Source organism: Belonocnema kinseyi, chromosome 8, assembly GCF_010883055.1.
Source record: "Belonocnema kinseyi isolate 2016_QV_RU_SX_M_011 chromosome 8, B_treatae_v1, whole genome shotgun sequence".
NCBI classification, from domain to species: Eukaryota; Metazoa; Arthropoda; class Insecta; order Hymenoptera; family Cynipidae; genus Belonocnema; species Belonocnema kinseyi.
Genome location: NC_046664.1, coordinates 101,173,624 through 101,188,494, shown reverse-complemented (window position 1 = coordinate 101,188,494; position 14,871 = coordinate 101,173,624). Strand labels below are relative to the sequence as shown.

The 14,871-nt window shown below is 36.6% G+C and overlaps 1 protein-coding gene across 1 annotated transcript in view; it reads left to right on the top strand.

Annotated features, from left to right (window-relative positions):
• Positions 1–14,871, top strand: part of LOC117179092 — an 887,384-nt gene that overhangs the window by 753,322 nt on the left and 119,191 nt on the right. The window contains exon 4 of the mRNA XM_033370741.1: positions 1,557–1,603. Coding sequence (XP_033226632.1) covers positions 1,557–1,603 — 47 coding nt within the window. The remainder of the gene's footprint in view (positions 1–1,556; positions 1,604–14,871) is intronic.

Sequence of the window (14,871 nt, the reverse complement as noted above, 5' to 3'; positions counted from 1 at the left end):
TATAATATACATGAACACCTATCTCGCGGTTGTGAAACGTGGCCATATGTGATTTACTGCAGTTCTACTGGGAGCCGATATTATTTTCAGATTGCAGTTGTTGCCTGCGGCTGTCGTTTAACTCTTTTTAAATTATTCATAATACAAAACTGTTGAAACATGAACAAGGATTATCTTTTAGACGTCAAAATGACCTTTGTGGCCAGAAGATGTATATCTGTCCTAGCTGATAGGCAACCTTCTCAGTGCCTTAAGGCATCAAATAAATTCTGACGAAAGATGTATTCTCTGCGTCTTCAAAACGTCTTCATTGGAGAAAATTAAATTCTGAACAAAATCAAAGAATTTTAATTAAGGGTATTTAAAAAAAATAATTTCACAGATATTTTCTCTGAAAAGTAGAGATAAAGCAAATCAAGATCTAAAGAAATCGACCTAAACTTTGCAAGCCTAATTCGAGGGCATGTATTTCGCAATAAATTATGGGATCATCTGAGGGGAATTAATGCACAATGTCTTGAGTAACAGTTCTAGCCGACTGATTTCAAGCATCTGGCGTTTGGCGGTCTGACCTGGTCTGAAAGTGTGGCCAGTCCCTGCTCTTGCAGTTGTGGTCCCGTGATCAATATTCCTTACCCCCTTTGCCTTGGCTTGCCCCTCCGGCGTGGTGCGGGTGGGTGCCCCCTTTTATCCGGAACCCCCGAAAACCCCTAAGAGCCTATATAACCCCAGAAACCCCTCTCGCACCCTCGTCTTAATTAGGAGTCAGAATCTGCGGCGGACACGCATAAGGGGACGAGGCACAAGGCAAACCCAGACGAACATCGTGTCCGAAACATTATTCCCAACTTTGGTGTGCTACGTTCGGACGTTAGTTGCAAGACAGCTTTTTTATTATTCTCGAGGATGCTGCTTCCGCTATGCCCTAATATCTTCCACTGTAGCGTAACGCCAACCCTTCCTAAAAAGCTCCTTTAGGTCATCTTTTATTCTGCTGATGATTTCCTGAATAGGTAGCTTTCAAAATTATATTTCTGATATTTATTTCTTAATAATCAAAAACTATCTAATTTTAAGGAAGCAAATAATAGAAGGTTGAGTGCGGATGAAATATTGGTATCAAAGAAACAATTATTTAAATTCTTGAAATCTTCCATGCAGATTATTTTCTCCACTCATATCTCGAAACCTGCGGGTATGTTACGGTCGCGTGCGTCGATAATGTCAAAATAATTAATTATGTTGGGACCTAGATATTCGGGTTACAGATACGTGGTTATAAAGAAGCGGTCAAATACATCCTACCATATTTTATGTACACACACACTTAAGCTCTGGATGAAAATTGGAGGCTGAAGCATGAGAATATTGGGGTTGGGCAATTCATTAGATTACGGGAATTTGTCGGCAGGGTCTGAGGTTGCGAAGTACGTGCAGGTAAAGGTCTCGATAGGGTTAAAGGCATTCGAAATATTACGTTTTATTACTTTATTTTCATTAATATTGTTAGTTTGAAATTTAAAGTTATTTCATATTTGTTTCTTCTTCTGTTGCAGAGTCGTCTCACATAAGGCGGGACTGTCCCCGCCAGACAATGAACAAGGTAAGCTTTTGAAACCAAAATAGGATATATACTCTAAAATAAGAGTGCAAGGAATATGTTTGCTTCCAGAAGTCGATACGGCTAACTTCGGTGAACCATTCCGTTCAAATTAAGTGGTCGAAAACAAGAAGCCACAAGGGCGGAGTTAGAAACGAGCCTCGAATCCTCGCAAAGCGCTTCTCTTACTATTAGTAACGTTGTAGCCGAGACGTTATACGGTTGTTCTCTGGTATGTATAGGTATACAAGTATAACCCGAGCCTCATTTGTAGGCCCTTTGCGACGTCTGCTTCCCCTCATTATGCATTGCACATGAGAAAACTTGCTTAGAGTCTCACCCACCATGCTCCCTTCGGATCCACTCACCCACCGACCTTCTACTCGTCGCGACTTCCCGTAGCTTGGCTTCTTTATAAACTTTTAATGACGGCAAAGCCTAATCGAGAAAGCGAGCATACCATGCCATCGCGAAAAACTAAGAATCGCTCATCGAATCACAATTCGATGCAAAGTATCGACTTCAAGCTGGACGGAGAATATCTTCTACGTACTGTTCTCAGAGATTTCTCTGAATTTTTGACATATCTAAACTTTTGTCAAGTACTTACTCACATGACTGATGATTCCTTAATGTTTATCAATCTCATGATTGATATTTATTAGATAGAATTTTCTAATTCTTTATTTTTCTATATGAATTTCCAGGTGAGTCATAACAATATACATTTCATACAAATATTTCAAAGTTATAGATATAAAAAAACAGATACATTCGATTTGCAACAAATCATTCAGTATTCACACTCGACTTCCTATCCAGTTAAATTAAACTTCTCAAGAACTTTCCACAGCGAGGTTGCTTGAAGGCATGCGCATTTCCATCCCCAACTAAGAGTGTATATTGTACATGTGAGTGTTGCACATCTGACTCACATAGCCATTCTATATACATTCAGGTCGTGAGTTGCTTTCCAAAGATCACTGCACCTTAGTGCCAAAGTAGTTCACTATTTGACGTAGCGCACCTTCCTTCTCCTTTCTATCTTCCAAGGGAGATTAACATATATGCAATGTAGCTTTCTCTACTTTAAAGCTCTCTCCAATGTTCCAAGTCTTTGTCTCATATTCTTTGCTCTAAATAAATTTCCCGAAAGAATAATCGGTTTTCAGCAGATCTTAAGCAACCATGAGCGGAATCTTGATTATGTACGTTCAGAAATAATTTCGGTTAATTTCCATTTTCATAAGGAATCTCTTAAGCTACTTGAATCAGCAATTATACCTGCAAGTGTAAAATCAATTCACCGACTTCCCTTTAAAGTCAGAATAAAAAAGTTGAAACGGGAAGTGTGCCGAACGCCATTTTACCAAGCCACTCTTTGGTAAAAGACCCTAATAAAAATCCCAATCTAAACAAGCTTAATTTACGTCCGCCACATAATTACCTACCCCAGAGGCTCTCTTGGTCTCTTTTTTTCTTCGGCTTTCTCTCTTCTGTAAACGAGTGAGCCACTTTTGACGCAACGTGAGAGCAGTAAGGAGCGAACGAGTGGGAAGGAGGGTGCTCTGAAAAATCTAAGAGGCGTAAAGCATTAAAAGGGTTATATAACATTCATTACGAGCAGGTCAGCCTTTGTGAAATTTCCCTTGGAAGTACCGCTCCGCTTGGTGGTCTTCTCCACCTCCTTTTCCTCGTCTTCTAACCCCTTCTCTCTGTCCCTCTCTATCTCTCACGATTTCTACTATCTGCTACCTCATTTTCTCTCTCGATCTTACAGTCTCTCTTGTCTCAGTGTCTCTCTCTTCTGTCTCTTGGGGTGTAGTCACGTGATCGTTTCACACTGGGAAGAAGGGACGTAGGAGGTCATGGAGCAGGTAGAGGGGTCGACTCTGATGAAGATGTCGCATACGCCGGGGACTCGAGCCAGATTACCCGAACTAGAACCCCGGGACCTTGGTCAGGGCACATGCTAATTGCTTTATTTGACGTCAAGAAATAATGTACTGTTCTTCGGCCACCCATGCCATGTAAGCCCGCGAGGAAACGAAAGTCGAATAGCGACCTAGGGATAGTGCGCCATTTGGAATGGATTCAGGAGACCCATAGTATTTCACGGTAATGGCTACTCGGACCCTAATTCTCTAACTTAAGAGTAGAGAAGTCTCCCAACCAAAGATCAAACATGTTCTCAGTATTAAATCCTGAGACTCCTGAGGTTTTTATAACGCTAGGATGACTATATGTTAAGAAAAAATTTTGTTCAAAATAATGTGCAATTATTTAACTATGACATTCTGTTGAAAATAAAAAAATACCTTCCAAATTGAAAGATAATAAAAATAAGTACCAACAACTTAAAACACAACGCTCTGAAAAATGTTTTCTTAATTCTATTCTTTTATAATTTTTCTCAATCATAAAACTTGCCGTGAATCTCATCAAACCACTTTTCCCTGCAAAAAACGACAAATTTGAATAGTTACGACACGCAGTAACCATCAAGGATCTTTAAACGAGTTTCTCCATATGTCGTGACCTGAATCCAGAGGTTACCAGTGTCCAGAAAAACTAATGTTAGAGAATGTATTGCCTCTTTATGATTATCGTCGTCTATTTATGCCAGAATATGAACGAATTTGTATTCCTGAAAGCATCTAAATCTTCTCGTATGTACCAAGGACACGTGTTTTTCTCGTAAATATGCGTTAAAGTTGGCTAAAAAGCTCGCATTGCACAAAGAGAGGAGGGTGCAAGGGAGTCTCCAGGACCGTAGGGGTCGCCAGGGGTGCATTTCATCTTCGAGAGCGTCAGCTCGGAGACCGATCGACTACAACGGGCGCTGGCTCATCCATCTTTTATCGAATCGGACTTGACGGCCAACCTGCTTCTTGCGTTCCAACTTTTGTTCCCGCGCGTTACTTTTTTGGTCCCACCTGGATAGTCAGACGTCTTTCCATATCCCTAATGATACTTCCAAGCTACTAAGTCATTATAACGCAAAGTCCTTTTATGTCCACGGGAGACTGGGGTATGGTGCAGCGTTTTGCTTTAAATACTTTATGCATTTTGTTTGAAATATGATTTTGATGTGTGTATTTTTTAAGGCAAAGCTCACATTAACACCCGTGTAGAAATTTCCCCATCTTTCCCTATTTGAAGTTGGGTTCTGATGGGGTCCCTGAAAGAATATCTAGTCTAGGAAAAACTGGTTTGGCACCTATCGGAATATCTAGTCTAGAAAAAAGTAATGGGTGCCCTGTCAGGTTCTAGTGAAGAATTCCATGCTTCGTATAGGTATAGCAAATCTATCTGTGTCTAATGGGGCCCCGACCGGAGTACTCCTAAAATCTTACATTGCCTCAAATATAATTTTGAGGCTTTCGAAGGTCGATTACATTTATTTACTTAAAAATTATTTTATGGATATTCATGTTAAAATTTTGTATATTTTACATTTAAATAATGTATAATAATAAATATTTATTTAGAAAAAGAGAGCTTAAACTTTGGTGCTTTAGCTTTTTTTAAGCTGTAGATTATGAGGATGGTTTTTTCATCGAGTTTCAACTTGTCGGTTTAGCGCAGTGGTTAAGACTGCCGACTGCTAGGCGATAGATTTAGGTATAGATATGTAGATTCGATACCCCGTAACGCTAGAAATTTTATTTGCAATATAATGTTTAAGAATGAAACATATCTATTCACTATAAACAGGACCATTAATATTTAAAGTAAACATACTCACAACTAATTAATATTTACTTTTTTAATAATTAAAAAATTTTTTTTTAAAATTAATGTTAAAATTACTTCAAATGTTTAAATGAAATTTCAATGTTTAAAAATATAAATGATATTCGGATCGTATACAGTGCATGATGATGAACGGATAAAAGTACTGGCTGCCAGTAACGTGACAGTACCCTGTAGGAGTCACGCAGGAGCTCTTCTCTTCAATTGAATTGTAGGCGGACTGACCCCACTAGAAGCCCACTAGAAAATCTAGTAGGTCCCCCGTGGCCTCAGCGTTTTGTTCCAGATGGGCCCTAAATAGTTTTTCGCACTAGAGCCCGACTAGATATATGGTAAGCTGGCCAGGGCCCTACTAGAGCCCTTCCTAAATTTCTGCACGGGCAGGTAAAATACATGAACTATTACTATAAACCGCTTTGTACGTCATTATTGGACATTTAATTAATTGATGGATGCTGTATTTCGGCTAGCGTGACCCATACACTGGGGTGATGCGGTCGTCATAATACTGCCGTTCAGTTGAAAAATATGAACATTGTACAATACAAATTATACAATATGATAATTTTGGTAAATGTAATGTATCGAAAAAAAATTACTTCAAACATCTCCAACACAAATTAAATGTTTTGTTATCAATGACAGTAAAGTATGTGGCGAAAGCAGTTATAAACTCTTATTCCTTGCTAAATACATAGGGTGCTAGGCTATAAAGCGTTGTATCCCGTATGTGACAAGTACTCTTCTGACACTTAGTTAAAAACAGGAATTGCATCGCATCATTATTTTTGCAAACGAAGAAAGCGATTTTCTGTAAAAAAAACTAATCGTATCTACTCCCTAATCGTATTTTTACATATTAATTTTGGGCTGTTGAAACTATAAGGTCAAAAGTTAATATTTCGCCAAAATAATCGATACATTTAAGCTTCCCAACCTTGCTATCCGAGATAGACCCTTTTAATATGCCAGTTACAAACTAGAAATTTACCATTTCGACCTGTCGACCACTGAAGAATGTAAAAAATTTGTAAACAAATTTGAAAAAAAAATAATATAGATGCTTAAATCTTTTGACTATACATACGTGAGAAGAAAATTGCAGTATATCAATAACAACTAAAGTACATTGCATTTAAACATGACTATGCTATATCTGATAATATACGTAATAGAGAGTTATATTTGGGCGTAAACGACAAGGAAAATTTCAGCAAATGCAAGTGAATAATAAATGGGACCGAAAATATTGATACCTATTAATTAATAATAAATAATCCTGGAAGACCGATTAATAATAGTGCCGGAGTAAGGGCACACATGCCAAAGCTAAAGGGTCTACTCTTTTCAAAAGTTTATGAATGAGCTTGAGAAGACCCCCCCCCCCCCCCCCCCCCCCCCCCCCCGCAAGGTGAACTTTAGCTATGGTATCCCAGAGTATACTCCATAGTGTCTTCACACCCATACTACCGTTCATGGGCCTTCCAGTATTATTTGTTATTAATTAATATGTTTCAATATTTTCATTCCTAATTGTTATTCAATTGTATTTGTTTAAATTACCGAAGAAATTCACGACTGAATATAGCTCTCTACTACGCATATTACGAAATTTAACATAGTCATATTTAAATACATTTTACATTTATTGTTATTGATATATTGCAATTTTCTATTCCCGTATGTATAATAAAAATATGAGAGCATGTGCATAATTTTTTTCAAATTTTTTACATCGTGCATTTCAAAGATGTCGTCATCCAAAGTCAAGCAAGGAGAGGGTGGCCCAAAAGAATCACCTTTTTCATCTTTTCGCGAAGGATATTTTCCGAATCAATTTTTTACATTAAAAAATGGGGACTTGTATAAAACGTTATAAGGTAATGAATTGTAGAAAAATTATTTCTTCTGTCTTACGGTCACGGCAAAATAAAAACAAATTAGAGCTATCAATTCAACTCTATTTATTTTTAGAACAAAAGTTAATACTTCGACGACGTTTCGGCATCACTGCGTGCCTTTTTCAGAGTATCTTAGTTTAAAACGATTTGTAAGCGAAACAACAATCATTCCAATTTTGGAGTTAATACGTGACAATTTTTTTGTGTCATGATTAAAAATAGTGTATACTAATTTGAAAACAACTTAGTTTCCAAAACACTTAGAACGGTTTCATAATCGTTAATAATGTAGTTTTTACGCTGAAGAAACCTCTTCAATTTTATGAGGCTTTCTCTTTTTACTCATCCTCAATAATTGTTTCGAATCTTACTTTTTCAAACTTTAATAACGTATAAACTATTTTTAATTATGATAACAAAAAAAATTGACACGTATTAACTCCAAAATTGGAATGATTGTTGTTTCGCTTACAAATCGTTTTAAACTAAGATATCCTGAAAAAGGCACGCTGTGATGCCGAAACGTCGTCGAAGTTTTAATTTTTTTTCTAAAAATAAGTGGAGTTGAATTAATAGCTCTAATTTGTTTTTATTTTGCCGTGATCGTAAGACAGAAGAAATAATTTTTCTACAATTCATTATTGCATTGTCGGTCGAAGAATGGTTTGATTTGGTGTTTTCAAATCTTTACATCACGCTATAAGGTAAGCTTTTTTAATGTATAAGCTGTGTTTTATACGATTTTTTCTAACGAGGAAATTACAAAAATGTGCAGCTGTTTTGGAGGGGTCTCCGTATGGTGAACGGATAGCACTTATTTCAGTCTGGCTGTGAACACTTTTTCTACTTGATACTTTCCTCCCTTCCTATCTGCGATAGTGTTCACTATTTTCAAGATAACTGCACGATAATTTTTTACATACTCTCTACTTTTTAATGATTTCTCGTCACTCTTTATTTTTACATAAAATGGTGGTTAAGGTGTTGGTCAGGGGAGAGGAGAGGAATATTGTAACAAAGGCAACTTGGTAATCGATGGTCGGGCTCCAAGGGGCGGAGGTATTTTTGCGGTTTACCGAGAATAATTCAAGGACGGATAATTTAGGGAGTGCAATTTGGCTACGTTTGCCGGCGAAAGTGCGTGCTCGTTTCCTTACACTTTGGCAGGGACGCTGGAGTGTATGTCTCGAGACGAGAGGGGGTCAGGTTGAGGCTCAGGTGTTTTCTGCGGGATAATATGCGGTATCGTTTCACCTTGCCCCCGCGAACCGCGTTCACGTCCTAGTCAAAAGCTGATCCATTTTATATACAAGCTAAAGCCTATATCTTTTCTTACCTACATTGCTCACCCGACACAATTTTTCTTCGTCTGATAACCTTTGACGAACAATTTGAATTTCAAAGACTTTTTGCAATTTCCCAAATTAACGAGAATGATTGGAATTACAATCATTGAAATATGATATTACAAAATTTGTATCCTTGCATTGTAAACATGTTTCTAAACATTCTAAACAAATTCAGCGTTCATTGTTTTTCAAAATTAATTCATACTAATCTCACTTAAGTTCTTTAAGGCGCCGCAGAGAAATAATTATTTAACATAAAAATGTAAACAAATTAGTTTTATTGCTTTTAAGAAAATAATTATTATACCTAAAATTTCATTATTTGACATAATAAAGTTGGTAGATATCTTATTTTCTGATTATTGGTTTTTCTACATATTTTGTAATATTTATTTCAATAAAAATAATATATATTATTTGTTTTTCGAGTAACCTACACTTAAAGGAAAGAATCTCTGAACATGAATAATCACAAGGGTTGAAATTGTTGTTCCACCCTCGGTGTCCTAACAAGGCCTGAAGTAGTGCTTCCAGGGAAAAACTGAGAATTTCCATTTTTGTCATTTTAATTATTTCTTCGCCGCAGTGTCCCCTTAACACGGTTGGAAATTACAAAAATAACGCTTGTCCCGCAGCAGTCACCGAGTATACCTCACGTGGGGTCGAGCGGGTGACGTGTAGTTAAGTAAAATTAAGCTAAAATTTTCGAGCGTCCTGACATACACGTATATTTCACCCTTTTTCCGTCTCACGTTGGCAGTCCGGTTATAAGGGGATGTGCTCCCTCACCTAATGTGCGTTACACTTCGTGTCGTCCCTCACTGACCCGTCGGCATTAAATATTTACTTTTCAATGAATATGCAAATATAATTATTTACGCGCAATTTAGACATTTTTAAGCGCCTCGCGCTACAACTTTCGACCCTCTCGGCTCTTCACTTTTCCCCAAACATGCAATTTCAAATCTGATCCGACCAAAATTTACCTAATGCAGAAAAGCATTACACCCTGGTGCCCAAAACATTTCTTGCAATAATTTTTGAAAGTTTCTGTAGAAAATATGTTTGTGCTTTTGAAATATTATTTTTATAACATTCAAAATAGGAAGCTTTCTTTGGAGAATTAACCTTTAACGTTAATTATCCATGGAAAAAAGGAAGGAGAAGCGGGTGGTGAATGAACGGCTTCAAAGAACTGAGTAGTTAAATGCAATATCTTTCCGCAAAGCTGCACATTGTTGACCAAGGGGAGGGAGAAGATGATGGTTCGTGGTTGGTGGAAAAACCAGAGAATTTCAGATTCAGATTTTCAGAAAATTCAGAATTTGTTAAGAAATTTCCTGATAGATTCTGTTCTTCTCTCTAACTCTCTCCCTTCTCTCTCTCTCTCTCTCTCTCTCTCTCTCTCTCTCTCTCAAGGCCACACATATAAGTAATTGGTGGCAAGATCCTTTATAAGCGAAGCAAGTAACTTCGATGAGCTTGAAAATCCAAAATTCCAACGGAGGAAAGGGTTAAAGTGCACTTTGTATCCTTGGGGAGCACGTGCTTCAAAACACGCAATAGGATGCTCTCAAGTACAACCCTCTCAAGCAAAACCCTCTCGTCTCTAACAGAAGCTACCGCAACAAGCGTGACGTACCCTTGACAAGAGTACGAGTCATTCCTGAAGTATTAACCTCACATTCTTGTGGAGTTAAGAGAATGATGAGGGACGGCAAATGGGCTAGGAATATTATCAGTGGAGAAAATGATCTTTTTTGATAATTAATTATCCTCTCACTTCAACTTATTACTATAGTCCGACGGGGTTAATTTTGGGCCTGAAAGTAACACAAAGCTCAGACTCAGACTAATTCAATCCCCAACAAGACTTTTCTTTTTTCAACTTGAAATCTATCTGTAATTCTATATAAAACAGATTCAGTCTAACATTTTTTGTCTAATCCGAGTCCAATAATCGCAACTCGGTATTAGAACGAATCGCGATAATGAACAGCGGTGTTTAGTTGGAATTTCGGCTGGAGTTGTTCATGCATCTCTTTACACCTTCCTCAATTTCTCCCTCGGTGTCTTTCACGCCAGTAGACTAGACCCTCAGCTTTCTTCATCTACAGCTTCTACTCCCAGACCATATCTCTTTCTCTGAGTACCACCCCTTCAGCACGCATCAGAAGTCCTACTTCATTAAGTCGGTAACACTTCTTCGTGCCACGCTCGCCTTAGGTGTGCCTTACGTCTCAGCAGTATAAGAGAGAGTAAGATTAATTGCATTCCGTCGAGAGGAGGCGTATTTTAAAGCAAACCACTTGCACTCGTTGAGCAAGGGAGAAAGGGTATCATTGGGATTTGATTTGGAGAGAACAAGAAGGAAAGAGATGGCTGAAGTCATTCGAGATGATAGAGACGGATTCGAAGGAGACTGAGATTCCTACCACTGATGGAAGGGACTCAGATGCTAGAGGATGAGAAAGACAGTGCCTAAGGCCTTGTTGTATTTATCATATAATTACCATAATAGAGCCCCAAGTCTCCATCTACCGCGCCAACAAAAACCCCCAACCATGACCACGACCGCAAATTGGAAACTCTCGAATACATTTTCCCTCCTTCGCAGGACGAAGATGCTTTCTGCCGAATGCTCTAACGAACTCATCTTTTCGGATATCATGAGATTATATAGCAAATTATAAGATGATTGAAGATAAAGGGGTCGAGCCATTTTTGTAAATAGAATTTATAGGTAGTTTTAAATTAAGGCGGAGTCTGAAAGTCCGGACAGCCCATACTTTTATGCATATTTATAAAACGGTTAAATCCAAACGTGCGCTCTGGAAAGGTGAAGGGGGAACTAGAATAGAGAAGGGGGCGTGACTTATGCCCGGATGCATTGGCACAAGGAACACCTCCTTCACTTTTCCAACTCCCCTTCCCCTTGGCATGTCCGTACGTTTAGAATCCATCGCGTTATAAGCGTACATAAACGTACGGACAGTCCGGACATATAGACACTATTTCAAATTAAATTTGGCTTGCAACGTTTGACAGAAGTTCTAAAACTACACAAACGAAACAAATTCAATCACAGTTCTAGAATTTATAGACATCTGTCAAATATAATCAATACAATCTTAGGTTGAATTTTATTAAATTAAATGTCCATTTACCATTGTTGACACCAATAGTAGAAAATATACTTTTCCATTCTCCCACTGGAATCTATAAGGTTTTCATAGAAATAATTTATTTCCATAGCAAAAGAAACATAAATAGAATGCAATGAGCCATGCAGCCCCAGGGTTTACGAGCTCAATTTTTGTGCCAACGTTATCCAGTGTCAATCTTCACGAAATAAATTCTCCAAACGAGAGTTTGTTGGTTCGAAGGTCAATTCAGTTATTCAGTAGTTGTGAAGTCATCGACTACTTGAAGATTTAGGATTGCGAGAAACCCGTATGAATAAATACATTTCCGTGAAAATGAAAAAAAAGAGAGGGGAAAGCTTGAGGCTACCCATGGTGTAATTTGCAAGACAACTTTCCGAATATTGGCTGCTATGCTATACTACAGGATGAAAGGCGACACGAGCAATTTATATCGATTGCTTATTCCTCGATACTTGGGTGGCTCCCGAATCCATTTTCAACGCCTATTTCGAGTCGCTTGTTTCTCTTCTTTTTTCAATATTTCCGTTATTGTTCGATATCCAAATTTGCCGATTTCGATTATTTTCACTTAAATCGTATCAGAGAGCATTCATATTTTACTTTATCTGCCTTATTATTTTTTTAAATTATATACAACAGTAATAGAAAGACGCAATAATGGAAAAGTTCTTTAGGATGTTATAATAATTATAATATAACATTACATATTATGATAAGTCATATTGAAAGTTTCAAGCTGAGAAATATTTTCTTATATTTTTATAAATATTTTTTTGAGAAACTCATCTACTGCTGAAGCTGAACTTCGTAACAGAGATTTAAAATTCAGCATATAGAATCTATAGCCGCGTTCTACATTTGTTGATTCAACCAAATCGGTTTCTGAATTCAGAAGATCTGAAATTTGATTCCTTATAAGGACTCAACTCAGTACAAACATTTTATTTACACAAATCCCGACATTTGGGATCCTTTTATTTTGAATTTTATAATCTTGATATAATATTTGGTATGAGTGACCTTAAAAACATCGTATGTGTAAAGCTTTCGATATCCAATCATAATATTGAATCATACTTTAAAATAAATAATATTTTATCAAATTAACATTTTTTCTATATGAACAGAAATAATTACATTTTTTGGATTCCATTTATTGAAGACCAATTTAATTTTTTCTAATATCTCTTTTCTCGTTTTGTCTAGAGAAACATATTTTTCTTTTCTAAATTAAAAAATAAACTTTGGAAGTAATAATATTGCTAACTTTTTATCTTTGAACTATGTTTTAGTGACTGAGTTACATACATTACTTTTTCTCGTACAAATAAGTAGTAGTGTATTTTTTACATTCGAAAAGAACCAATAGAAAAATTGTAATGCTTCAAAATTAAAAAACTTGTTTACTTTTTCAATTTTTGGCCATTTTTTTATGTTGCAAACATTAAAGCTATCGAATCCCATTGTGGTAGGCAATACTGATATATTATATATGTTTTTAAGTCATTGGTTATCCTGATAGGACACAACAAATTTTCCAAAAAGCTCATAAAGAGATTTCAGAAATACCATTTTTTTTCAATTCACCCTACCCTCTTATATTATTTTAATTTCTTTTATGCTAGATTTAAAAAATGTTACGTAACATTTCTTGAAATCGCACCCCTCCCAAGTCGTAACACGACCATAAGAGCTCCTCTAGAAGCCTCCCTCCCCCCGGAGAGTATTACGTAATATATCGACTACCCGATGAGAAAAAGTTTATTCCTTGCGTACTTAAATTTGGTTAATATATTTATTATCTCGCCTTTTATCTCATACTATTGAATGTTAACTTGTCTTTTAACTTATATGTTATTTTCTATGTTAGTAAGAAATGAAAAAAGGTAAAAATCTTATTTTATCTTGAGCTTCACAAGAGTCCGAATATCCAATGGGGAGTAAATCGAGTGGTCTTAGTTATAAAAAGCCATTTTAAGTTCGTTTAATAGTAACTCTATGAGTTCATAAATCAATTTAGATCCAATTTAATTAGAGAAAATTGTGACAATCCAGAACGGTAATATCAAGTAAGCTAATTTTCCGGATGTAGGGTGGAAAGTAGCATGAGCGTAGAATCATTATAAATAGTCATAATTACAACAGTCGCGCGTACTTGATTCAATTACACTGATTAACGTTGTACGTTGCACCTTCTACCCTGGCTGCAGCAAGGGACCCCTGTAGCAACCAACGGTAACCGGTATAGTAACCGGAACTGGTTTCCGAGGGCGCGTAAAATATACGCCGTATCCTGGCTAGGATCCCAAGACTACAGGCAAGGCATGGTATTATGCTTATGCATAGATAAGTTATAGCGTGGCTAATATGATTATCTCTTCGACGAGAGAGTAAGAGGAGATACTGCAAAAGCTTCTTCGCTCTTCACTTAAAAGAGAATCCCAGTTAGTCTTACTACAAAAAGAATATTTTTGAAAGAAAAAATAGGAGGTTCAGAAAAATTTACATAACTAAAAAAAAGGAAAAAATGGCAACATAAATTATCTTGAGAATGAGATGTTTAAAAATGCTACACTTCTAACATCTGTGGTTGGTTTCCTCTAACTAAAGGTATGAGAGAACGGTGATTGTGGGAAAAATAATATTAATGGTGCCAGCGAAATCTGGAGAGATTCGGGGGATTTGTCGCGGTTCGGATCGAAGCCGAATAAATTAACTTCAACGTTGAATGCGAGCGAGATATAAAATTTTGAATATGAATGGCCAGTTTTGCATTTGTAATAAGCTCTTATTCCAGAAACAAAGCACTGCTCAGGAGACCATATGTAGATGAAGGCAATTTGATGAGAAACCTTCGAGCAGATGTTCAAATTTCCTTAAAATTTATTACATTTCTTATCAATAGAACTCAGTCATATTAATTAAATTTTCGTATGCAAAATAGCTTTATTGTCTTTTATTCAATTTTTCTCACCTCATTTAACAGTAACCAACTTTTGTAAATTGGTTGTAGTGTATTATGGAATAAAGTTTAAAACTTGCCTTATAAAAAGTAGGATTTAACAATATATTTAGTAAATAAATAATAAAATAAAATA